General features: G+C 53.9%; 3 protein-coding genes across 5 annotated transcripts in view; 1 reads left to right on the top strand and 2 right to left on the bottom strand.

The window, feature by feature from the left end:
- The first annotated feature begins 5,518 nt into the window (after positions 1 to 5,518).
- Positions 5,519 to 9,691, top strand: LOC308200595 (uncharacterized protein). The gene is made up of 3 exons (XM_080606561.1): positions 5,519 to 5,889; positions 5,991 to 6,138; positions 6,309 to 9,691. The coding sequence occupies exons 2-3, from the start codon at positions 6,004 to 6,006 to the stop codon at positions 6,858 to 6,860; spliced, it is 687 nt and encodes a 228-aa protein (XP_080462687.1). The 5' UTR covers positions 5,519 to 5,889; positions 5,991 to 6,003; the 3' UTR covers positions 6,861 to 9,691.
- Positions 9,692 to 13,547: 3,856 nt separating this feature from the next.
- BRK1 (BRICK1 subunit of SCAR/WAVE actin nucleating complex) lies at positions 13,548 to 14,690 on the bottom strand. Its single transcript, XM_080606562.1, has 3 exons — positions 14,494 to 14,690; positions 14,327 to 14,409; positions 13,548 to 14,247 (listed from the first exon to the last, which is right to left on the bottom strand). Exons 1-3 carry the CDS (start codon positions 14,609 to 14,611, stop codon positions 14,221 to 14,223), a joined length of 228 nt encoding a protein of 75 aa, XP_080462688.1. The 5' UTR covers positions 14,612 to 14,690; the 3' UTR covers positions 13,548 to 14,220.
- The window catches only part of FANCD2 (FA complementation group D2), a 50,197-nt gene continuing 38,751 nt past the window's right edge, over positions 14,615 to 26,060 (bottom strand). For 2 of the 3 annotated variants that reach the window (XM_080606545.1, XM_080606544.1), the window contains 10 exons: positions 25,667 to 25,766; positions 23,867 to 23,989; positions 23,116 to 23,209; positions 22,264 to 22,335; positions 20,654 to 20,692; positions 19,935 to 20,009; positions 18,749 to 18,823; positions 15,639 to 15,785; positions 15,034 to 15,105; positions 14,615 to 14,823 (listed from right to left, as the gene is read on the bottom strand). In XM_080606545.1, coding sequence (XP_080462671.1) covers positions 14,710 to 14,823; positions 15,034 to 15,105; positions 15,639 to 15,785; positions 18,749 to 18,823; positions 19,935 to 20,009; positions 20,654 to 20,692; positions 22,264 to 22,335; positions 23,116 to 23,209; positions 23,867 to 23,989; positions 25,667 to 25,766 — 911 coding nt within the window. In that variant the 3' untranslated portion in view covers positions 14,615 to 14,709. The remainder of the gene's footprint in view (positions 14,824 to 15,033; positions 15,106 to 15,638; positions 15,786 to 18,748; positions 18,824 to 19,934; positions 20,010 to 20,653; positions 20,693 to 22,263; positions 22,336 to 23,115; positions 23,210 to 23,866; positions 23,990 to 25,666; positions 25,767 to 26,060) is intronic. The other variant, XM_080606543.1, reaches the window with a different exon arrangement.

The raw sequence follows: 26,060 nt of genomic DNA, 5'->3' as shown, positions 1-26,060 counted from the left end.
AGGGACCCTCAGAGGGCACCTGGCCACCCCCTGCCGCAGGCAGGGACAGCTGCCCCGGCCCCAGGGGGCTTGCAACTCCGTCCAGCCCGGCCTGGGACACTGACAGGGCACCATCCCTGACACAGCCCCTTCCCGACTGACATCAGCACCCAGCTTGTGACTGAAGCACCAAACCAGGCTGAGCCTGGCCCCTACAGACCCAAATAGTGCTGGGGTGTCCCTGTCCTTGGGCGGGCTCATCGCTGCCTGCCTTCCCAGCACAGCCCCAGCTCTGTGTGCCGAGGGCATTTGGGGCTGGAGGTTGCCAGCAGGGTTTGGCAAATGCCCACCATGTGCCCGGAGGAAGGATCTGCCCCCTCTGACTCTGGCCAGCAGCGAGCGTCCTTTTGGGATGCTGCCAGGCTGCACGACGACAGCCAGGCGCTGTAGCACTGGGGACAGAGTCTCGAAGTGGGTTCCCTCCAGAGGCCAGCTCTTCTGAACCAGAGCGGCCGAGAGCAGTTTCCCCCAGCAGCTCTTCAGCCCCACGAGGCCCCATTTGAGCCAGCAAACCTGTGACCAGCTGCCAGCAGGGCCTTTGGGATGCTCCGGGCACACAGAAAAGACCCTTTCTGAGGAATCAAAGCCTCATTTTTAGGGCCAAATGTCTCATTTTCACCCCGTAACCCCTTCACTTCAGGGCTAAGAGCATCTTTTGTGGATCCAAAACCTTTTTATCACCTTTTCTTTGCACCTGAAAAGCATACAGGTATGGCACCAAGGCTCCTCTTTACAGACCACAGCCTTGTCCTTAAGCACCCAGCTTTCAGGACATTTTCAGGGCAAGAGAGCCTATACTTGGGATCCAAAGCCAACTTTTTATCACCTACACCCTCCAGTTTTGGACCCAGGCTCTCATTTTTAGGGCCCAAAGCATTCTTTTTAGGCCTCAGCGTCACATATTAGAGCAGAAAGCCTCTTCCTTGGGCTCCAAAGCCTTGATTGAAAGGATAAACCCCTTCTCTCTTTTCTTCCAAATCTTCGACAAGGCTGCATTTTCAAGGAACAAATCCCTATTCTGTACGGGTCCATAATTTAACTGCCATTTCAAGCACTAATCCCTATTTGTAGGGTCCAAATTCTAATTCAACGCGGCCTTCTTAGATGTCAAAGTCTTATTTGACAGGAACTTCTCTGCTTTCAAATTCCCAAATCCTCATGCTAGGAGACGAGGCCTGAATTTTAGGGTCCAAAGCCTCCTTTGCGGGTCCAAACACCCATTCCGAAGGAACAAAGCATCACTTCAGGATCCAGAAAGAAGAGGGCAGGCCACACTGTCTTTCATTTTTACGCCCCAGTGTAACATGCTAAGGCAAAAGCCTCTTCTTGGGCTCAAAAGCCTTGTTTGAAAGGAAAAACCCTCCTTTTTACTGGCTTTTTCTTGCTTACAGCCACACTCATATGGACCAGGCTGCCATTTTTAGGGCACAATGCCCTAGTTTTACGGTCCACACTTTCATTGGAAGGTGCAAAGCGGCTTTCTTAGACGGTCTGGCCCTATTAGAGGGGAACACCCCTGCTTTCAAATTCCCAAATCCTCATGCTAGGAGACGAGGCCTGAATTTTTGGGTCCAAAGCCTCCTTTTCGGGTCCAGACATCCATTTCGAAGGAACAAAGCATCACTTCAGGATCCAGACCCTGAGCTGCAGAGTCCAAAGGCCCAGGTTTCAGCTCCAAAGCCTGACTTGGAGGTACAAGCTCCCCTTCACTGCCCTCACCCTTTACCCCCGACCACCCTCGGGTCTTTCACCGGTACAAGCGTCATTATTAGGACCCACTGTGTTCTTCTTAGGCTCCAATCCCCTATTTTCAGGCTCCGGAACCTCCACTTGGGATCCAAACCCTTCTTCTGATTGCCTAAATCCTCGATTTTCAGGACCAGGGTGCTTCTTTTAAGTCACCAAGTGCTTTTGGTCAGGGCCCTCACACCCGCTTCTGGATCCAAAGCTAGCTTTTTCTTGCTTACAGCCACACTCATATGGACCAGGCTGCCATTTTTAGGGCACAATGCCCTAGTTTTAGGGTCCACACTTTCATTGGAAGGTGCAAAGCGGCCTTTTAGATGGCGAGGCCTTATCTGAGAGGAACACCCCTTCTTTTCATATTCCCAAATCCTCATGCTAGGAGACGAGGCCTGAATTTTAGGGTCCAAAGCCTCCTTTTCAGGTCCAAACACCCATCTGGAGGGAACAAAGCATCATTTTTTGATCCAGACAGAGGAGGGCGGGCCACGCTGCCCTGTCATTTTTAGGGCCCAGCGTCACATATTAGGGCAGAAAGCCTCTTCCTTGGGCTCGAAAGCCCTGTTTGAGAGGATAAACCCTCCTTTTTAGTAGCTTTTTCTTGCTTACAAGTCAATCTTAAGGAGCAGGCTGCCATTCTCAAGCCCCCCCCCCCCCCCCCCCCCCCCCCCCCCCCCCCCTTCCCCAACGACTCCCACCCCGGCCCCTGCGTCTCCGGATCCGGGAGCAGGGCCTCTGGGGCGGGTCCCCGTCCCAACGGACACAACGGACCTGGTTCCGTGCAGCTGCGACTGCTTGGAGTGCTTTCCGGTGCTCCAGGTGCGAAGCAAAGGCACAAACCGCGGGCACCTTGCCACAGAAACCCAGCGCAGGAGCCAGGGCTGAGGAGCAGGTGGGTCAGCGCTGCCAGGGCTGCGCAGCGGGGCCGGCCCCAAGGGGCCTGGTTCGGCAGTGGGGCTGGGGGCAGCCCCGGGCAGGGGGACCTCCCTCCAGTGCAGGGGATGGCGTCTGCAGGCCCCTGGGGACAGGACCCCCGCGGGGCTCTGGGGCCGCCCGCCCGAGGGCAAGAGGAGGGGGCCTGGGTGGGGGCCTGGGGCTGGCGGCAGCGGTGGCACTCTGTGGCATCCCTACCCCGCGACAGGAGCGGGAGCCACATTCACTCCTGGGCACTCCCTGCAGGATGTCGGGGATCCCCCCCTGCTCCCCGCGAGCGGCCTGGCTGGAGGAGGCTGGGGCCTCCCCGGCCTCCAGGCCCCGGCCGCAGCCCTATGAGGAGAGTGAGGTGCAGCCACTGCAGGCGCCCTCTGGCTCAGGCGTGGGCCCTTCTGCCTCGGCCGCGCCGCGGCAGGAGGAAGAGGACGCCCTGAGCTTCATCCGCGCTTGCTGCAGCCGCAGACCCAAGGTACCGCTCGCCCTTTGTGCTGCGGCTGCTGGCCTCCTCCGGGCAGCCCCTGCCCCGGCTGTGCCCGCAGGGAGACTGCTGGGCTCCCCTGACCCGCTCGCTTGTCTCTCCCCTCCGCGGCTCAGCGAGAGGCACAGAAGCTGAGGTTTCTGGCCTCCGTCTGCGACGCCTGCAAAGCCGCCGTCGCGGACCACACCACCTGGGACGCGGTGTATTTCTGCCAGCTGGAGGTGGCGCAGAGAATCAAGGTGAGGGGACGCCCTGCCCCGCGGGGAGCACCCTCTGGCTGGGTGCTGGGCACGGCCCTTCCCGCTGCAGGGCTGCGGGGGCCGCCGGGGAGCCCCAGGAGCCGGGAGGTGGCTCTGGTGGGGGCGCTGGGATGGGGCAGCCCTGCAGGCCAGCCCCTGTAGCCGCTCGCTGGCCGGGGGACACTGCCCTGTGCCCTCGCGCTGTGCCCTCCAGGCGCTGCTGCAGGAGGAGCCCACCGATCGCCTGGACACGGCAGTGCGGCAGAAAGCCATGCTCGCCATCGCCGCCATGAGGTACCTGGGCCAGCGCGGGCTTGGCCGCCACGGTGGCCCCGGTCCCGGCCAGGGGCCCCGAGTGGGGCACAGGGTGCCGCACAGGGGGCGTTCCACACCTCTCCCCTCCTCCCCTTGCAGCAGAGCGGGGCTGCTGCCGCAGGACAGGACGAACGGCCTCCTGCGCGCCTGCCTCTGCAGCGTCTTCCACCTCCCTGGCCACGAGGACACGAGAGACACGGACACGTCTCTCTACTTCAAGGTATGCACGGGCTGGGCGCTTGGGACACCACTGCTCCCTGTTCGGGTGCCCCAACCCCTGTCCTCCTTGCAGACCATGGAAGCCCTGGACAGCCTGCTGCAGGTGCTGGTGGGCAGCGCCGGCGCCTCCGGCCTCCTGGAGCTGCAGAACATCTTGAAGGTCTGGCTTTGGCAAAGGCTGGGCTTCACGCACGCGGTCAGTTCTGTGCCGCAACGCCTGGTGCAGGCAGGGGTCCCCAAGGCGGGGGCTGGCCCACAGCTGGCCCTTGCGAGGCTGGAGGGATGTCTGGGGAGCAACGGGAAGGGAGCGGGGGCTTCAGCAGGACAGGGGCATGGCCACCCGCCTGGCCACCGCAGCAGGGGGACAGCTGGAAGGACCAGTGCCCCGTGCTGCGGGCACACCAGCAGCTTTTCTCTCCCCAGCTCCTGCTGCCCTTCACCCAGCGGCAGCCAGAGGCCGTGGAGGAGAGGGCCATGGCGCGGATCGCCAGGCTGGCCGCCTTCATCAACACCTGCTCCTTGCCCCAGGTAGGGAGCCCCTGGTGCAGGCAGCCCCGGCGCCCCCGTCCTCGCTCCACGGCCGCGGCTCTCCCCATCTCCACTCCAGGCTTGCGCAGAGCCGGGGCTGGGGCTGGGGCCCCGCCGCCCCGCTCAGCCGCGGTCCCGCGCTGCCTCTCTCCCCAGGTCAGCTCCTGCTTTGCAGGAGCCACAGTGGTGAGGCATCACCACCCCGAGAAGCACCGCTTCTCCATGCTGGGGAGGCTGGTGGGGAGCCTCCTCCTGTGCTGCACTTCCAAGAACGAGGGGACCAGGCACGAGGCAGCGGAGGCTGTGCGCCACCTCTACATCTTCATCGGGCAGCAAAGAAGTGAGAGGAGCCGCGTCGGGCTGGGTCCCTCCAGACACGGGCACGCCGGCACAGCCAGGCCAGCACCAGGCCGCCTGCGCCCCTCTCCTCAGCAGGAGAGACCCAACCGAGCGAGCCCGGCTGCCTTTCCGCGGGCTGACGAGCCGTTCCCCCTGCCCTGAGCGCGAGAGCCCGGGCCCTCCCTGGAAGCGCTGCCCCCAGCTCTGCTCTGGCATGCCCCCTTCCTGCCAGGGAGGCTTGTGCCCGAGCCCCTGGCTGCCACTGCCAGGTCCCCAGGCCCCCCCGCTGACACTGTGTCCGCTTTTCTCCAGGAACAAGGCTCTGGGACCAGGATGCCGAGCCGCCGCAGCTCCGGGAGCGCTGGCGAGCTCGGCTGTCCTTACGGCTCTCAGAAGACGGCAACACCAGCAGAATCTTCATGGTGAGAAGCGCCAGCCCTGAGCCCCGGAGGAGACCCCGGCCCTGCGACGTCAGGAAGAGGACCGGCGCTGTCCCCGACAAAGCCCGGTCCCCACGGGGCCCGCACGCGGCCGCACCCCAGCCGTCGCCCGGCCCAGCCCCTGCTCCCAGCTCTCCTGGGGCGCTGGGAGCAGCAGGGCTGAGCGGGGCCATCGCAGCCCTCGGGGTGACTGACGTCTTGTCCTTCCTCCCACAGACGTTTATGAAGTACCTGCAGCCCTCTGAACGGTTGGGCGTCTTCCTCGCCGCCGTCGAGAGCATGAGAGCCCCGAGCCTCTACAGCACCAAGCTGGCTGCCCACATGGTGGACGTGCTGGCGGCAGAGACCGACTTCCATTCGGGACAGGTGGGTACCCGCCAGCGGCCCGGCCACGGCTCCAGCCCTCGGGGCTCTGTTCCTGCTCTGGTGCCGGCCCCGTCTCACCCGTGTCCCACCTCCAGGTGCTGAACATCGTGTGGGCCATCTACAGAACCCTGCCGTCCGTCAGAGCCGCGCTGGCCCTTCAGAGCCTGGACAGGGCCCTGCTGGCGCTGGCCAGCAAGCACCCCAGGGAGACGGTTGCCAGCCTGCTGCAGTGCTCGCCGACCTGCACCAGGTACGGGGCCCAGCGCTTCTCATCCACCCCCCCCCACCACCACCAGCGAGGACAGCAGCCGGGCCGGGGGAGGCCCTGCTGACAGCCCGGGGGTCCCGCAGCGTCGCCGTCACCATGTGGAGGGCGATGGTGTCTGAGCCCCCAGCCACAGAGAGGGTGCTGCGGGAGCTGCTCCGCGTCCTCATGAACCAGTCTGGGTGCAAGACATCCACCTCCATCAAGGACCACCCGCGCATCCTGGCCCTGGCCGTGAGTTCCTCGCTTGCCCATCTCCGATGGACAGGGGCCCCGCTCCCCTCCCCTGACCCCTCCCAGCCTTATCCGCACCCTGGGGCACCCGGGCGCGCCCACGGGGCCAGCCTGGGGGTCTCCACCCTCCTCTGTCCCTCCCTGCCCACGCCTCTGGGTGCTTTCTGCAGGCAGCAAGGCCCCTCCACGAGATCCTCCTGCTGCCCAGCTGCCTGGAGGAGGCGAAGGCCATCTTCCCCCAGCTCTTCCTGGCCCTCCTCGTCCAAGCGTCCTTCACCACGGAGCTGACGCTGCAGGAGGTGCAGGTCTTCCGCAAGAAGCACCGGCAGGACCTGCTCACTCCCATCAGGTGCCACATCCCCGTCCCCTGCTGCTCAGAGGAACCCAGGGCTGGGGCTCCCGGCGTGACCCGGGCCCTTCTCTGCCCGCAGGTCCACGGTGCAGTCCCTGAAAGCGCTGCTCCGCAGCGTGGGCCTGGGGAGCCAGGTGCTGGCCATCGAGGCGCAGGGCGGCTGGGCCGCGCTTCTCAGCGCCGAGAGCCACCTCTGGGGCGTGCAGGTGATGGCCAGGTGAGAGCCCCTTGTCGGCACCATCCCCTTCCTGGGGCGGGGTCCCTGGGTCTTGGAGAAAGTGCTGCCACAGCATGGGTGCCCGTGGCCGCTGGGGTGGTGGCGAGAGCGGTGCAAAGCCAGGAGAGCTGTGCCCGCCCGGCTCGGGGCTGACGGCGCCTGCTTGCCGTTTTCCCTGCCAGGGAAATGAAGGAGTTGCCCGGAAGCCTGCGCGCCACCATCATCCGCCTGCTGGCCGAGCTGCTCAGCACGGAGGACTCCTCCTGGGAGCTGGTGGCCATGGTCTTCCTCAGCGAGGTGAGCAGGGGCAGCAGGAGCAGCGAGCGTGGGGCTGCGGGGGCTCGGCGCAAGCCCTGCTGCCCTGCCCTGGCATCCTTGCCCCAAGAGGAGGGGCGGATCCAGCACCACCCACCACGGCTTTTTCAGATGCTGGAGTGCACAGACCTCGGCAACGAGCTGGACTGCGTCGTGAGCCTCTTTGCCACCTACCTGCGGAGCCAATGCCTGGGCATGCAGAGCCTGGTGCTCAGGGCGATCCTGGGGCTCACCCAGAGGCCGGACACGGTGAGCAGGGGCAGCCGGCAACACCACGAGTGCAGCGGCTTGGGCTGGGCTGGCCCCGGGCTGTCGTGGCTCGGCACCTTTCCAGGCAGCGGGGAAGGGGCGGCAGGGGGCCGGCGCTGTGCGTCCATCCCCGCGCCTCCGGCTCTCTTTCTTTGGGGCTGTGCCGGGCAGCCCTGCCTGCCAGCACCACGCTGTCCCATGGGGAGAAGCCAGCGGGACGGGACGGCTGGGATCGGAGAGTGTTTTCGCCCAGGGGGCAGTCCTTGCTTTACCCAAAGGAAGGTGTTTTTTTCACACAGGCAAGGCAAACACTCGTCCTGCTGCCGAGCATCACAGAGCAGCTGCAGGGTGCAGACAGCGACACCCGCACTGTCGCTCTGCCCGTGCTCAGCACCATGCTGCGGCTCCTGGAGGGGAGGACGCTCAGCCTCACGGCTCTGGAGCTGGCCGGCAAGCTCCCATCACTCTTTGACGACGTAAGGCTGCGTCCCCATGCCTGCGTCCCTGTGACACCCCACTGTGGGCTCTCCCTGCCCGGTTCCCAGCCCTGGGCGCTGCGTGCCCTTGGGCAGACTTTCGGCAGGCCACAGCTTGCTCACTTTTGGGGGCCGTCCTCAAGGTGTGCCCTCTGCCTCTTGGCTCGGAGACTTTGCCCCCGCTTTGTCGGTCGTGCTGGCCCTGCTTGCGGAGGGCTTGGAGCCACCGGGACTGATGTCCCCCTCTCCTCCTCCCCAGGAGTCAAGCGCAGTGCGGGTTCTCTCTATTCGCCTCCTCCTCGACACGCTGGGCTTTGTGGAGGGCAGCGAAAAGAAGAAGATGCAGAAGGAGGTGTGCAGGAGCCTTGTCCCGCTGTCCTTCCACCTGCACGACCAGGACGAGAGCGTGGCCGAGGTGGGCGTTTTGCTCCTCTGGGGAGGGCGACGCTGACTGCCTCGGGGGCCCCCGAGCACCAGGGGTGCTGCAGCTGCTGGCAGCGTCAGTCTCCACTGAGGCACCCTCCCTGCGGAGGGGCTGCGGGGGGGGGCAGGGTCTTCTGCCCAGGCTCTGGTGCCATCTCAGCTGTTCTGCAGGCCTCCCGCGAAGCCCTCCTTGGTGTCGCGCGGTTCCTGCGCTGGAGGCAGCTGGCGCACCTGGCCGAGACGGTGCAGACGTGTAAGATCGGCGAGTGCCTGGTACGCGCAGTTCTGCACCCGGGGACGGGGACGGGGACGGGGCCAGGGACGGGGCCGCCCTGCGCTGACCCCGCGCCCTTCCCTCTCCAGCTGGCCAGGAGGAGGAGCGGAGCAGAGGAGTACCTGGGCCAGAGCCTGCCCTACCTGCAGAGCCTGCAGGAGCCCCTGCGGCGGGAGGCTGTGAGGTTCATTGGTGAGCCGCGAGCCTGGGGCCCCCCGTCCCTGTGCCTTCGTGCTGCGCCCCGGGGAGCAGCCGGGGGCGCTGACAGGCCGTGTGTCCCCAGGGCTCGTGGGGAGGCACCTGGTGGATCAGCGCGAGAACAAGAGCCAGTACATCTGCGAAGGTGAGCCGGGGAGGGGGATCGCAGGGCAGCCGCCAGGTGACGCGCCTGTCCCCTGCTCCCTCCTGGCTGGGCGGAGAGCTGGGGGCGACGTCTGCGGGGGGCCGGGCGCTCTGCGGGTACAGGGCCGTCAGCTCGCCTCTCCTTCTCTGTTCTCTCAGTCCTTCACGGCTTGAGGCAAGACCCCTGCGAGTCGGTCTCTTCGCTGGCACTTCAGACACTGCTGATCCTGCAAGCAGCAAGGCCACGCTCGCGGTTCAGCTTTCGGCAGCTGTGCTCCAGGCTGCAGAAGGCGTGGAGGAGGCGACGCTCTTCCCCGGCAGGCAGCTGAGCGTGCTGGAAAGCTCCCGGCATCTCCTCCTGCCTGCGGCGCAGCCCCGCTCCCCGGGCACACTCCCTCCACTTCTCCGTCCTTCTACGTGCTGGTGGCACGCCCGAACCAGCTCACGAACCCCATGAACAACAGGGCTTCAGCCGTCGCCTCTCCAGCAGCGAGCCTGGTCTAAGACCCCCGCTCAGACCTGAGACCCCCGCTTAGGCCTGGGACACTGCCAGGGATGGGACAGCCGCAGCTCCGCTGGGCCACCCGCCCCAGGGCTGCACCGCCCTCAGCGCGGAAAGTGTCCTCCTCCTTGCCATCAGAGCTGGCCATCAGCATCCTCATCTACACGACGGCTGTGCCTCCCCAGCCCCGGGGGCACTGTGCAGCCCTCCCTGGAGCGGAGCTCTCCGCACACGCCCCACGCCTGGTGGCCTCGCTGCTTTTCCCTCTCTCTGTCCTTTCGCGTGGTCTTTCCCTTTTTTCTTTTTTTTTCTTCTTTTTCGTCCTTTTTTTCTTTTTTATTTTTTTTCTTTTCCTTTTCCTTTTTATTTTTTCCCCGCTCCCTTTTCCCTTTAATTAAATCATCCTTATCTCAAACCTCGAGCTCTTTGTGTCATATTTTCTCCCCCTTCCTCTTTGAGGAGGGGGAGTGAGAGAGCGGCCGTGGTGGAACTCGGCTGCCCGCCTGAGGAAAACCACCACACTGTGACAGCAGGGGCGTGCTGGAGTGCTGCCTTTCTCCATTTCACCATGTGCCCGGAGGAAGGATCTGCCCCCTCTGACTCTGGCCAGCAGCGAGCGTCCTTTTGGGATGCTGCCAGGCTGCACGACGACAGCCAGGCGCTGTAGCACTGGGGACAGAGTCTCGAAGTGGGTTCCCTCCAGAGGCCAGCTCTTCTGAACCAGAGCGGCCGAGAGCAGTTTCCCCCAGCAGCTCTTCAGCCCCACGAGGCCCCATTTGAGCCAGCAAACCTGTGACCAGCTGCCAGCAGGGCCTTTGGGATGCTCCGGGCACACAGAAAAGACCCTTTCTGAGGAATCAAAGCCTCATTTTTAGGGCCAAATGTCTCATTTTCACCCTGTAACCCCTTCACTTCAGGGCTAAGAGCACCTTTTGTGGATCCAAAACCTTTTTATCACCTTTTCTTTGCACCTGAAAAGCATACAGGTATGGCACCAAGGCTCCTCTTTATAGACCACAGCCTTGTCCTTAAGCACCCAGCTTTCAGGACATTTTCAGGGCAAGAGAGCCTATACTTGGGACCGAAAGTCATCTTTTTATCACCTACACCCTCCGTTTTTGGACCTAGGCTCTCATTTTTAGGGTCCAAAGCATTCTTTTTAGGCCACAGCGTCACATATTAGGGCAGAAAGCCTCTTCCTTGGGCTCCAAAGCCTTGTTTGAAAGGATAAACCCTCCTTTTTACTGGCTTTTTCTTGCTTACACCCACTATCTTATGGACCAGGCTGCCATTTTTAGGGCACAATGCCCTGTTTTTAGGATCCAGAATTTTATTGTAAGATGCAACGTGGCCTTCTTAGATGTCAAAGTCTTATTTGACAGGAACACCCCTGCTTTCAAATTCCCAAATCCTCATGTTAGGAGACGAGGCCTGAATTTTAGGGTCCAAAGCCTCCTTTTCGGGTCCAAACATCCATTTCGAAGGAACAAAGCACCACTTTAGGATCCAGACCCTGAGCTGCAGAGTCCAAAGCCCAGGTTTCAGCTCCAAAGCCTGACCTGGAGATACAAGATGCCCTCTCCTCCTCCTCACTGCCCCTTGCCTCCTGGTATTTTAAGAGTCCAAAACCTCATTACCCCCGCAGCACTTTGCCCTCCTGCCACGCACTGGAGGGTGTGGGAGGTGTACCAGGACTATTGAATTCATTTGATATTGAAACACTAACAAATTGTCACTAGTGTGAGAAAGTGGAGCTGATGCAGCCAGCATGACTGCAAAAGCTGGCTATCGACAGCTTTATAATCCTCAGTGCAGAAGTGGAAAGGTTCTTGGCTCTTTTGGGAAGACACTAATGTGTTGGTACGGTCCCAAGTATCAACTACCACAACTACCAAAAATGTATCACTACAAGTTGTCTCTGCTTTGTCTCAACTTGTATTTCCGTTAGCTGGTTTATATCAGGTCAATCGGATCTGGGTAGCTGTCAAAAATAAGCAAGGACAAACCTTAGCATGAATGTTCCCTGACGTAGCAGAAGACAATTCAAAGGACGATGGCTTAAAATCATTGGGATCCAGCCCAGCACTGCACATCCCTCAGCTGAATTGTGCAAACAAGCCTACACCTGATCTGACAGCAGGCCAGCAAGACCACCACCTTCAGGAAAAGGCTTGTGATCTTCTTACTTTTATTTTTCCTCCACCTTGAAGTGATGGGCAGGCTTGAGTGATGGGCAACCCTTGAGCCCTTTTCATCATATTTTCTCCCCCTTTCCCTTTGAGGAGGGGGAGTGAGAGAGCAGTTGCAGTGGAGCTCAGCTGCCCGGCTGAGTAAAACCACAACTAGTAGCTACAATTATTTGAGAATAACGTATGTTAAAACGTGTGCTTTGGATCATCGACTGCAACTTCCATGGCATGGAGCCTGAATTTAAACTTTGCATTTTCTCACTTTTCTGCTGCCACCAGAAAAACGGTGAAAAATTCAGTACTATCTCTGATTCCCAGACCTGGAGATCTGGGAATTGTTGACCCAAATGAGGACTGCGGGACTGCTCTGATCGCTCCCTCTGTGAGGTCTGGCTGCCTGTGTGACAGGTAGTGCTCCCTACAAGCAGGGGCACAGCTCTCGCTGTGCAGACATTTCTCAAGTTAGGGCTGTGGCTCTGGCTCTAATGAAACTGCTCCATTCAGGCAGATTCGTAAGAGGCTTTGGATGAGCTTGCTCTCTGGTTCAGCCTCTGAGGCGAGGTCCTGGACTGGTCAGCTGGCACCAAGCAGAGCTGCAGGGCTACCTGAGCACTCGGCTCTCTCAGTGCAAAAGGATGCATACACAGCATGCTTTAATCTCCTGCTACATTAAATGTGTGGTGGGGAAAATGCACAAAAGAAAAAAAAAATCAAGTCTCCTGATTTAGAATACGTGAATCCATGCCAAAAAAAATTTAATGTAGGTGCCTAGGGCATCATATCCAGAGAGCCCAAGGAAGGGCCACAAAGATGCTGAAGGTACCGAACATCTCTCCAGGGAGGACAGGCCGGGAGAGCTGGGACTAAGCCTGAAGAGGAGGCTCAGGGGGATCTCGTCCATGTCCCAAATCACCCAAGGGGAGGGTGCGGGGAGGATGGAGCCAGGCTCTTGGCAGTAATGCCCAGGGACAGGGCGAGCGGCAGCGGGCACAAACCGGACCACAGGAGGTTCTCTCTGAACGTCAGCACGTGCTGGTGTACCGTGTGGGGGACGGAGCAGCGGCCCAGGTTGCCCAGAGAGGCCGTGAGTCCCTCTTCTTGGAGCCAGACAGCAGCCTCCCGAACGTGGTCCTGGGCAGCGTGCGCTGGGTGGCCCTGCTGGAGCAGGGCACCAGGTGGCCTCCGGGGGTCCCTGTTGGGCTCAGCCACTGTGATTTTGAGACAGACCAGCAGAATTCTCCACTCTATACAATAATCCAAGTGCTTTGAACATATCAAAGTTCTATCTACTCCAAGGCTGCACACTGCAGCAGCAGCTGAAGTATCCTGAGAACCAGGCTTCTCCACCCAGAAAATCCTGTCTCCTATTTCATTTTAGGCTGAAGAATCTTACGATGATTTAGGCAGAAGGGACTAGCTCACCCCACCCCACTTCACACACGCATTCAAAGTGGGGCTAACTTCAAGTCCAATCAAGCTGTTCAGGGCCTCATCCAGACAAGTATCAATTATCTCCACGGACTCCATACCAGCCCACCCATGAGCACATCCAGAATAGGCAGCACGTGAGTCATGGGTGGACTTTTGATGAGTGTGGGTCACAGTGCAACTGCCTTCCAAGAAGAGCTAGGTGCTTTCCCTCTACCTACCTTGTATGACAGCACCCCTGAGCAAAAGCACAACATCCCCACTCTTTGCTGTAAGCTCTGCTGGGCTGGTACAAAACAGTTCTTTCTGCTAGAACTACACAGCAGAAGCAGCCAAACCTCCTGGATGTGCATCCTGACCTGACAGGAAAGCACATGCAACTGGCTATGCAACAGCAAGGAAGCTTGGAGTTTTCTTACTCAAATGGCAGATAAAACAGGACTTCCCATGGACAGCAAAGCCACGACTTTGGGAGAAAACACATACTGGGGTACAGCCAGCTGATGTCAGACCTGCCAGCCTTGATGATAAAAAGGGGAACACAGTTACTCAGGTGTTCAGTAAAAACTGCTGACGTTACATTATCACCACAAAAAGGTGAGCTTTCAAGCTGAATAATGTACGGAGACGTTTAAAGCCTGCTGGGAAGCAAGAAGACTTTTACTGACCCCAACCCCATGGTCTCCACAATAAAAATAAGAGCAGTGAGATAGCAGCTTTAGATGCCCCCTGAAGAACCGAGAAAAATGGAAGAGTGGTACAAAGGGAGGAGAGATTGCTTTCTCCTTGACACTTGCCTCCCAGAGGAGGAGACATACCTCTTCCTTGATGCTATCAAAGGGTGCTCTCGGTGCTACGTGCACGACACGGGTGAGCCTGCTGCCCCCAGCTAGCCCTTACAGCGTGCACAGGCGCAGGCTGAGTCACCCCGCAAACCCTCAGGATCACCAGCTTTTCCTCCGGACCCCAGCAGGAGCACAAAGCACCTCGGAGGCTGAGGCACGCTGGCCGGATGCCTCACGGAGTCACCAGCAGCCAGGCCTGAGGCGCCGGGAGCGTCTCCCCTCTGCAAAGGGGAGGATCGAGAGCCCGGACCCCGCGGGGCCGGAGGGGTGGGCAGGCAGGAGGGCGGGCTCCGGACATCCCTTAGGGTGGCAGGCAGCCGCGCAGCAGCCGGTCCCGGGCAGGCAGAGAGCAGGCAGGGCAGGAGCACAGCGGTTTATTGGCAACACGAGCGGAGGAGGCGGCGGCGGGCCCGGTGCAGGCCGTGGGACGGCGGTGCTCCAGCGGCGGGGGGCCCGGGGCCGCCCCCGGCCTATGTCAGCGTCTCGCCCTTGGTGACCTGCCGCGAGAGGGAGCGCCTCAGGCGGGGCCCGCCCCGCGCCCGGCCCCGCCGCCCCCGGGCCCACCGCAAGGCTCACCCGCGCCTCGATGTACTCGATCCTGCGCTCCAGCGCCGTCAGCTTCTCGTTCAGGGTGGCCAGGCGGGAGCGGCACGACATGTCTGCGGGAGCGGCAGTGAGACGCACCGCGGCCCCCGCCCCGGCCCCCCGGCCCGGCCCCGCTCAGCCCAGCCCAGCCCCCTCACCGAAGGAGTTGAGGAAGTCGGCGATCTTCTTGATGGAGCTGGTGATCACCTCGATGTACTCGCGGTTGGCCCAGTCCTGGTGGATCTCCCGCTGCACCGGGTCCTCCTGCACCGACATGGCCGCCGCCGCGCTCCGCCCGCCTCGGCCGCCTTCCCCCCGCCCCCCCCGGTCCCTCCCCTTCCCCTTCCCCTTCCCCGCCCCGGCCGCCGCGGAGCTCAGGGGGCAGGGCCGCGGCCCGGCCCCGCCGCCCCCCGGCCTTCCTCCTCCTCTTCCTCCTCCTCCTGGTCGCTGCCGTCCGAGGCGCTCTCGCCCGCCGCGCCGCTGGGCTCCTGCGGGAGAGGCCGGCCTCAGAACCGGGGGGCGCTGGCAGCACAGCCAGGGCAGGGGGCACGGGGGCTCGCCCGCCGCCGTGCCTTCGTGGGGGCGTTAAGAGGGGCGCAGAGGATGCAGCCGAGAGGAAAGCAGGGCTCCAGCATCCCGCCGTCACCACCCGTACACCTCTAAGCGGGGGCCAGGCGGCGGTGCCCTCACAGCCGTACCTCAGCGGGACTTTCTGCAGAGTCCTCCTCAGAGTCCCTGGCTTCAGAAGCTTGAGACAAAATCTCTTCTCCCTAAATTTAACACAGGAGACCTGTGTTGAGTGTATGTGAAGTAGCAAAAGCGTGCTGGGATGGAATGGAAGAAGGCGTTTTCGTTACTGTCTCGAATAAATAGGTTTTGGGTAAAAAGCAGGCTTTGTTCTGGCTGGCCTGCCTTTAGAGTGCAAGATGAAGAAAATGGCCAGAACGGGTTTCCGTTAACGTGTGGACAGCCATGCAGACACAAAGAGGTGTTCAAGAGGGGTCACCTCCTCCTTTTGCAAGTTCTTAGCCCTGAGGAGAGGAAGGGTCCCCATACCCACTTGTTGGGAACAAGAAGAGCTGACCCCTTCAGTGTGAGAGGCACACTGTGAGAAAGCCCCCAGAGATGCAGGACCTTGAAAACTTGACGTAAAATGTTTCCTGCTGCACTAGATACGGCTGTAGTATGGCCACATTGAATGCAGCCTTTCGATACTACCCACACACCAAGGCAGAGTTACAGCTGTCGGGGTAAGGTGAGCACCATCCTTTCCCAGCTTATAATTGCCCCAAACAATTCTCACCTGAAGATCCCGATTTTTGAGGATGCCCACCCAGAATGCCTCCTGGCAGTGGTTGAATGCCAGCATTGCCTTTACTCGGTATACAAATTGTTCCAGTGACTTCTTCAACAAAGGCACATGGTTAGTCAGTCCAATATCTTGGCGAATCTACAAAACAGTTGAACAACATGGTTACAATTGATTCTTGCCTACATTTTCTGCCTGTAAAAATTAGGCAGTACAGACTCAGGCTGGGAGGAGAATTTCATTGGCAAATTATGTTCTGATGTTACAGGAAACTGGGCTAGTCCAAGCCATGGTTATACAGGTGGGAGGGATGGGACACAGTTCTTGCAAAGGTTGCCCAGACTATGTAATTTCTTAGCCAAATTCTTTCACATACAAAAATAAAACTCAGACAAGCATTTTGTCTAAAACAGCAAATAAGTCATTTCCAATAACCCAAGCAGCTGCATCCTCTCAGGGTAAGAACAGGAGGATCCTCAGCTTTTCTCATAAACCTTACAGGCAGGCCACTAACATCTCTACCAAGTCAGATGAATTCTGCTGACCCTTGGGAAATCTTTTGAGAATCTGCTTTTCATTTGCTCCATCCTCTCAGCAACAGGCTGGTGTCACTTGCTCTTTCCTCCAAGAACAACACAGCTCCTGACAGACAGATCTCACACTGCTGCCACCTTGCTCATGGCAGCCACAGCTTGCTTGCACACAAGTGTCTGAAAGATGCACTGCTGCTGGTGGCACGTGCAACTGATAATGTTTGGGTAAATCTGGCTCTCACGTGCAAGCTAATGGTGAAATATCAACCTTCTATGTAGGTCAGCAATGGACAATTGCACAGATCCAATGCACAGCAAAAAGCGACACTACAAACTGCAGACCACCACACTCCCTGCCTAGGAAGGGAAGTAGCTGCTTGCTGATAGCCACAAACTGCAAACTAATCCCGAGGGAGTTTCACGTCAGGAAATTGCCAGATTCCCAAATACAGAGAAGACAGCATGAGAAAGGTGTTGAATAAACCACTGTGATGACAATCTTTTCTTGCTTAGTGCCTGACATAGTTCCTTTACCTTAGCTACATGGAATGTATTTGCACTATCAACTCCAAAGCCAGCTTATGCAGACCAAAGCAGCACTGGCTTTTGGAGGACTACGACAGTTGGAGCTGATGTAAGCAAAAATCAGCTGAGGAAGGGCAGCTATGCCAAGTATTGTGTGAGATTTAGCTCCAGGTGAGCGTGCTTGTCTGAGCAGTCCCTTCCTGCTAGGCTTGGATCTAGAGCCATTGCTAAACCAGAGAACCTGCCAAGAGTCATGAACAATTACTTTGTGCATAAGTGTTTTCTTCATTCACGAGAATACTTTGCAAGCTTCTTGCTCTCATTAGCTGTAGTCTGAAATCAGATTAACTTTATTTCTTGGACGAGTTCAGCATGTATGGGAAGAGGGGCACTGCCTTGCTTCGTGTTCTGCCAGCAGGGAATGAGCAACTGAGTACCAACAGCAATCTGTTCTCTGGTCTGCGTAAGAGGCAGGAGCTAGCAATCGTCAGCATTAATCAGAACTTAATCAGGGAAGACCTTGCCAGTGACACTACCAACACCACAGTGCTCCCTGGGTCTTGGAACCCATCCAGTTTCCTGCAAGCAGTTTGGAGACTCGACAAAGCACCAGGTCCTTTGGAAAAATCTGTCCCCTTATGTCCAGCATTAGATATGCAAGCTGATGCAGAAGAGCAAATGCTAAATACCTCAGGTGAAGCTGATCACTGCTATCTGGTACGAGAAGTTCTTTAAAGACATTCATATTGAGGGAGTAGCAAATGTTAGATAACACCACATGTAAGTCAGTGAGCATCTACTAGTGTTGTATGAAAATGATATCAAGACCGTTTCAACAAATGTTGGCATTAACTCCACACAGGTAATTTTCAGGTAATCCTCTTCATTCATTGCATACATTTATTTATTTGCCTAGAATCAGTCGCTGCCTTCTCACTCTTGCCAAAACGATTTGGCACAGAAACCTGATCAGATTGCAGTGGATACAAGAACAATTGTAAAACAAAGGTGTTCACTAATCACAGTTATTTGCTAAGAGGGACTGTGGGACACCACGCTTAGATATCCAGGTCAAGTGCAAAAGCAACCATCACAAGCTGCAGTGGTGTTATGCTGCTTTTGAGGTGAACTGGGACTTTAAAGTGGGCACGAGGAATTAAGTTTCAAGTGTCAGACTGGCTTTTTATCATTTCCAGGGTTTGTGCTAGGCTCTAGTTCACAAGACTGATTAGACAGGTTCTCCTCTATGCTGAGAGCTGCAATGGCACGTTCTGTTTTTCAGCGAGGCTTTTCTGCTCCTGATGCCAGCTCTGGATTACATTGCTAGCAAATCTAGCTTGGGGAGCACTGCTTCAACTACTTTGGAAAAGCTTTTCTCAGACATGTTCTTGGAGCTCTGAGGAGTCTGACAAGTGAAATTCCTTTTTACTGCATTTTTCCCCTGTGATTCTCTCTTTTGCTAAGTACTGGCTCTCCACACTGCAAGCAGGGTGCTAGTCTTCTTCCTTCGTTCCCCCAGTCTCCTATAGAGAACTGCAGACTGGTTGGGTGTCACCATCTTACTCCTCTCCCTTTGCCCTATTCTTTAATATAAATGTATAAAGCCAAAAAGGCACCTCAAGAGGATTTTGAATATGGTTTTGCCTTGTCCATTCTTTTAACTCACAAGGCTGTTGATCTTTGCCAAGGCTTCTCTCCCATATTATCAGTCTAGCACTTGTACTTTATTCCAGGTCTCTAGGGTCTTAGCTTGTGTCCTCAGAAACATCCTCTTGCAGATGCCAACGGCCGAAGATATCAAGAACCTGTCCTAAAAAATAGGGTACGCTAACCTGATCTGATATCCACCTCAGCCACTTCCAAACCAAATACTTCAACTCTAGGGCCATTAACTAAGGCTATTTCTCCTCCTCCCAGAGCTTTTGCTCTAACTGATACTGCTGTAAGCCTGCAAGTAGAACCTGTCTATGCCCTAGAAAAAACAGTGAGAGGAAAATAATCAATTCTTATGACAGGAGTTTGTGCTGCAATTGGAAGTTATCTTACCTTGGAGTGGCCACACATGTGATGAAGTTGCCTGGTACTCAGCTGCAAGGTTTTCAGCAAACCCTGCACATCATCCTGCAATAAAAAAAAAAAAAAAGTAGATCAGCAAATCATGGTCAAAGGATTTTTCCATAAGGAAAACAAGAATAATGCGAGAGTCCCAGTAATCTTTTTAAAGATATGATGCAGAGATCATCAGATGAACGGGACAAACCACAGGAGACTTGCACCGTGCACATCGTCAAGTAACTGGTAACAGAAGTAGGATCACACATTATAAGCACTATCAGGCCAAGCAATTTGAAAACTGATTTTGAGTCAGACTTTGGAACCTAACAGTGAAAGTGGAACATTTAAGATCAAGACCGTCTTGTCACATCTTTGCTCAAGTACAACCTTCTTTATCAGGGGAACCGGAAGGAAAATACGTAACATACTGCTAGATTGTGATATTTGAAACACTTCCAACGTGAACTCTGGGCATCAATTCTCTCTACTGAGCAAATTATGAGGCACTTTCTATTGTGCAGTAGTAATGACTAGATATCTTTTTGATAACCTCATTCCACCAAACAGCCATGAGAACAGATCTCATATTTGCAACAGAAATGGGTTATCTATTAAAGAATCAGACAAGTTGTGAAGACGGAGCCAAAGAATGAGTCTCACCAGCAAAGGAAGTTCATCTTGCAACAAAGGAAAGGGAATAAATGGACTGTTCTTGCTTATTACATAGAGCACTGAGGTTGCTCAGTCCATCTGCATTCATGCATGTTGTACTGCTCAAAACTGCTCAAAAAAAAGAATTTTTGCAAAAACACCCTCCCACTAGATCCCTAGACCCCACCAACACCAACTGCGCAACGTGAGCTTCCTACTTTGAGGGACACCTTTGTGGTGGTAACTTTTGAAGGAGAAGGAGGTCGAGAGGGCTTCCTTTGCTAACAGTGAATCCATTCAGCTTTTCCAAGAGTTCATGGCAAAGAGCTCACAAATAGCAATCTGTTTGCTAAGAGAGCACTGCACAGGCATGTAACAGCAGCACAGCTGGAAACAGCAGACACATTTGTCATGAAGCACTGCAAGTGTTGTGCCAACATTTGACCAAAGGCAGGAATCTCCTTAGAGCAAGTATCAGTCATGCTTCTCAACCAGTTCTAGATAGTTCTATCTCCAAAATATTTACCCTATGTTTTTTAAAGCTGTGATCCAGGAGAGGCATGGCAAGCTTCAGAAATGCTTCTACAAAAAGACGTCCATACTATAAAAGAACAATAAATACATTAGAAGGCAAATTTAAATTCCTTTTCAAAGAACCATCATGAAGTCAGATAAGAGTAATACATTCTTTCAAGCTATCCTGGAGAGACTGTTCTTGCTTAGTAAAAGATAATGTTCATGTAAAAGCTGTACTGGAATGTACAAGCTCAGTAAAGGGTCCCACTCTAGTCACTGCAAAGGTAGGCTCATACATGGTCTTGTACATGGTCTCATAATTGTACGCATCCCTGGTTTTATTCACTAGCAAACTGGTGATAAATCTAAGTAAAGAAAATGACAGAGTCACTACGTAAATCCTAGCCAGAAAAGGAAGAGTTGCAGGAGGACACACTGTCTCTCTGGGCTCCAAAGGAAACCTGCCCGCTGTGATGTCTCCTCTGATTTGAAGTACCCCAGGGAAAGGAGAGACAGAAAAGGGCTTAAGTCAGTAATGCCATTAGCAGCAAAGTCTTTGTGACTGAGCCATTTGAGAAGGATAACTGGAAGACAGCTAAGTGTATGAGAATAAGTTATATCTGCTTCTTCCAGAGAAATAAGTAACTACTCTTTTCTTCACTGGAAGCAGTGATTCAAGAAAGCTGGTATTTTAATAGCTCTCTTCAAATATTTTGAATTCTTGCTTACCTTCAGGCAGATGTTGAGCACAGGCCTGCTGTCAAATACCTACGTGGGCAAGAGGAGAGCTAGATCAGTCTGCAAGTCTAAAGGCAACAACACAAGCACAGCAGACAATTGCAAATAGCCCTCAGTTACAAGCCATTCATTCACAGTGTGTGAAATCTGTTCTAAGGCACCATCCATTCTCAAATTTCAACAGAGAACACCATGTAAGTGCATGAAATGTAGCGGTTGTCAGACAGAAGTACTTTGCAGGATGGCTATGCAGTCATCTAAAGGGAGCAGGGAGGTATACCTTTTGCAGATGGCACAAAATCATCCCAGTGAGTCTGAAATTATTGATAGTCTGGGAACTGAGAGACCCAGTCCAGCTGGTGGGCAAGTAACTGCCTAACAGACAAAGCAAAACTAAGGCGTTCAAAATAATGTATTTTGGAGGAAATAATGAAGCTGTTATATTAATGGTGTCAGCCATGAAAAGGCAGCAGGTGTCACTGCACAGGTCACGCAGCTGTGGTCTAACAACAAAGAAACCAAATAGATGGTCTCAGCTCTCTTGTGGGCTTTCTTCTGGTATATTTTTGCATGTATATTTTTTGCCAGTGACCAATTCTATAACCTAATAATGAGCATTTTAACTGGCATAGCACACAGATGTCAGTAAAGGCTGAGAAGGTACTCTGGTGCTGCTATGGACTGCAAAAAACACAACTAGTTGAGTCAGCTCTACCCTTTATGCTCTCAGATGGCAGGTGCTGTGAGAGAATCTGGAGTGCAGGTAGGGCCCCAGTGAATGCTGTTGTACAGAAGAATCCAGCTCAATTCACCAGAACTCATAAGCTGTACTTGAAAAACCTGAACTTGCTGCAAATATGACAAAAGCAAACAGTAATGATCAATCTAGGCATAGAGCAAAGTGCAGCCATACTTGCTACCTTCTGCCCAAAACATGGTCACAATCGGTGACACTGATTGTGCCAACTCAAAAACTGATGGAAGGGAATATTTCATCCAGTGGGGCTGGCCTCTGGAATTTATCACCACAGGGTGACCTGAAACATTGGCAGGGTTCAAAGGAAGCACACATTGGGTGTGAGTGAGAAGCTGAGGGCTATCAGATAAACACTGAATGGAAGTTCTAGACAGGAATCCAAGCCTTCTGAGTTCAGAGTATTAGCCTGCCTCTAACTGAGTACAGCAGGAGAATGCCTCCTTCTGTCAGATGCTATTCCAGATCTACCTGTAAGGCTTCTTCCATCTGCCTCTTCCACAGCTGGCAGTGGACTCTGTCATACACAAGATATTGTACTAGATGATAGGGGGGTCATTCTGTACTTTGCCTGCACCACTGTACATCATCCTTCCCTTTTACAGACTTTTTATTTGTGACAACTATATTAGTAAGATGTGCAGACTGTAGAATTAGAAAGTACTAAAGAGAAAGCTAAATGGAAAGCCTTGTACACAAATTGTAATTGCCTTTAATTACCACTTCCAGGTTATTTCACTAGTAAATCATCCTTCACATTCTTCCCTTGTGCTCACGAACCTGGGTACATTGCTAGGAATCTGAAGGTAAAACCAGAAAAATATCCCAGATCATCATCAATCCTCACCTTGACCAAGTTAACAAGGATATGGAAATTCCGCACAGCAATGTTCCACTGCAGCAGTTTCTCCAGTTGTGTCTAGTGGGATGCAAGGGGACCATAATTAGAACCTCCTGGAAACAATGTTAAGGCACATGAAAGACAAGGAGGTGATCCGAGACAGCCAGCACGGCTTCACCAAGGGCAAATCGTGCCTGACCAATCTGGTGGCCTTCTATGATGGAGTGACTGCATCAGTTGACAAGGGAAAACCAACCAATGTCATCTACCTGGACTTCTGTAAGGCCTTTGACACGGTCCCACATCACATCCTGATCTCCAAACTAGAGAGGGAAGGTATTTAAGGGTGGACCGTTCAATGGATAAGGAATTGGCTTGAAGAACTGTACCCAAAGCATGGTTGTTTTTGAGAACAGATGGACAAAGCTTCCCCACAGGCAGATTTATCAGAGCAAAACCACTCAATGGCAATGCCAGCCTGATCAGTTCCCACACGCCTTAAAAAACGCTCAGAGTTAATACACTTCCTCGATCTTAGAGAAACTCTTGGTTGGAGAATAATTTTGTGCTGCCACACAGGTGTGCAGGCCAACTGCAAAGCTTTTTATTTTGCTGATTACTATCTGATTTCCAGTTATAGCTTCTAATGAATTTACTGTTTTTTACATGGTGCAAACCAAGAAAAAAAGGATGCTACTCCTGTGTATCAGTTTTGTATGATCAATGAGCCTCTCTGACTGCTTTTCACAGACCACGTTCAGCAGTAGATTCCTTTAAAAGCTGTACAACTTTATTATACTGTATAGTTTAACTTATGCCCTTTTCCCCTCAACGATTCCATTGCATTTGTTTTCCTACCTCACTTGAGTCTGATGGTTTCCCAGCTGGGATGCTTTTCACTGAACTCTCCAGCTGAGCTATCATTACTCTGAAGAAAACTGGGAATGTCTGCCTGTGGAGTAAGCGAGAGCAAAATTAAAAGCCATCCCTGAGCATCTAGACAGACTTCTTGTCCCCAGAACAATGTGGAATATTTAAAGATTGCCCAGCTGAGCATTCTCCTTAGTAGCAAATCCAAGAAGACTGAGCCTAGGACTCATAAGCATGTCTCTCCAAAGATCTAAGAAGATTTTAGTTGTTCTGAAGTGCAGGAAATTTGGCCATCCCTAGGTAAGCCATGCTTCTTAATTCCTGTGCTGGTAGCAGGAATACCCTGAGTCCATGTACAGAGCTTTTGCAAACCACATACCAGCCCAGGACTGCTTAGAGCTGCCCCAGGTCTATGAAGGTGACTTTTAGAGTGCTTTATATCACAACAGTAGCAGCACTTAAAGAGGCAGCATACTTGATGATGGATGGCAGTTCATTCTCCAATTGAAACGGCTCACAAATAATAAAGTTAATATTGCGGCAATGCACAATGACATTCCACATCCATTTAAAGCTAACTACGCACTAACCTATTTTGGACTGCCAAAAAAAAAGTTTAGAAGTGCCCAGAGCTGTCCACGGCAGTACTAGCATGAAACTATAATAGACTACAAAATAATTGAATATAAAAAGTCATTGTGCATCTTGTGATATACAAAGTCTCTACTGATATAATTACCTGCTCAGTGTAGGATACGTAGAAGAACATCCATCTTTGGCAGAGTTGATCAATTCAGGAACACCAACACTGGAGATTTCTTCTATAGCTTTCAAGATGTTATCTGTGTGCTCTAGGTAGACACTAAATCCGAAACAAGCTTAGTTCACCAGTAAATATTGCACAGAATAACCCAGAAAATTCTTGAACTACCTGCAACACGTGGCCTAAAATTGTGAAGCTCACTTTTATGCCACTCTTACATAGGAAATCCAAAGCAATAGTGACTGGTAGAGGTGCCTGAGGACTAGAGGAAAAGCATCACTCCTACCTTCAAAAAGGACCCAGGGAACTACAGGGATATGTATGTAATGTTAACCAAAGCTGGCCCCAGTACTGAGCCCTGGGGAAGACCACTTGTGACTGGCTGCCAGACGGATTTAACTCCATTCATAGCGACCCTTGGGACCTGGCCATGCAGCCAGTTATTTTTTACCTAGTGAACGGCACAGCCATCCAAGCCACGAGCAGCCAGTTTCTCGAGGAGAAGGCTGTGGGAAACAGTATCAACTGCTTTACTAAAGTTCAAGTAAACAAAGTCTACAGCCTTTCCCACATCCACTAAATAGGTCATGCTCTCACAGAAGTAGATCAGGTTAGTCAGGCAGGACCTGCCTTTCATAAACCCATGCTGACTGGCTCTGATCACCTGTTTGTTCTGCATGTGCTGTGTGAGGGCACTCAGGATGATCTGTTCCATCACCTTCCCTGGCACCAAGGTCAGACCGACAGGCCTGCAGTTCCCCAGAGCCTCCTTGCTGTCCTTGTAGACAGGCGTCACGTTTGCTAACCTCCAGTCAACTGAGACCTTCCTGGATAGCCAGGGCTGCTGATAAATCATTAGAAGTGGCTTGGTGAGCACTCCTTCAGTACTCTTGGGTGGATCCCATATGGCCGCATAGATCTGTATGTGTTCAGGTGGTGTAGTAGGTGGCTAACCATTCCCCTTGGAATAATAAGGGCTTCATTCTGCTCCCTGCCTCTGCCTCCCAGCTCAGCGGGTTGAGTACCCTGGGAACAACTAGTCTCACTAATAAAGTCTGAGTCAAAGAAGGCATTAAAGTAGCTCAGCCTTTTTCTCATCTCTCATCACTTTTTCTCTCTGCATCCAATATAGGATGGAGATTCTCCTTAGCCCTCCTTTTCTTGTTTATACACTTATATGTTTATTGTCTTTTACTGTAGTGGCCAAATTAAACTCTAGTTGGGCTTTGGCTCTTCTGATTTCCTCCCTGTAATAACCTCACAACAGCTCTGTAGTCCTCCTGAGTTGCCTGTCCCTTCTTCCGAAAGTTACAAACCCTCTTTCAATCCTTGGCAGCCTGCTCTGAGGGGTACCTGTTAGAGTAGGGGAGTTGGAACAGTGACCTCCAAAGGTTCCTTCCAACCTTCACCATCTTTTGATTTGGTGATTATATTTCACCTAAGACTCAGTCCTGCTCTCCTTGACTTCAGTGAGAGCAGATTTGTGTTCACTTTTGTGAAAACAAAACCAGACATTTTAGTCCACATCCATATTTATACATGTATGCACACATACCTGTAATGTGTTGCTGTACACTGACAAACTATTGTCTAGCAAACATGAGGTCTAAGCATGCTTCTATGGCCAATGACTAACAGAATTCTTCTTACCACTCATTGTATCCTTAAAATATGAGGGTAATGACTGAGAGGAGTCATCCCTCTGCAACAACAGTAACGACTAGAAAAATTTCTATAGAGTGTTTCAGCATGCTCTTACAACAGCTTGAGTCTTACCAGAGCAGAGTATGCAGCGCGCTGTTGAACTGGCTGCCCTTCTCTTGGTCCCCACTGGGTTTCACCCAGGACCGGCAGAGGAACTGCTTTGCCAGCAAAGCTGTAAAAGATAAGGAATAACTTACAGAAGAAATTGGACGTGTTTTGGTTCCCAAGAATCTAAAACAATTTCCTTCTTCCATAAAAAGGCCATGTGTCCAAATGGCTTGTCAAAAGATCACAGCATCGCTACTCTTCATCAGGCCTGAACTTTAGTAAATCAGAAAGCACTTTCCCTAAGTGCAGTAAGGTCACAAGTTAAAAGAGAGTAGGTTTAAATTAAACTTTCTAATTTGAAAGAAATTCTTCACTATGAGGGTGGTGAGGCACTGGAACAGTTGTGGATGCCGCCATC

Source organism: Anser brachyrhynchus (genome assembly GCF_964034855.1).
Source record: "Anser brachyrhynchus genome assembly, chromosome: 10".
NCBI classification, from domain to species: domain Eukaryota; kingdom Metazoa; phylum Chordata; class Aves; order Anseriformes; family Anatidae; genus Anser; species Anser brachyrhynchus.
Note: the sequence above shows the minus strand (reverse complement) of the source record. Positions and strands in the feature narration are given on the sequence as shown.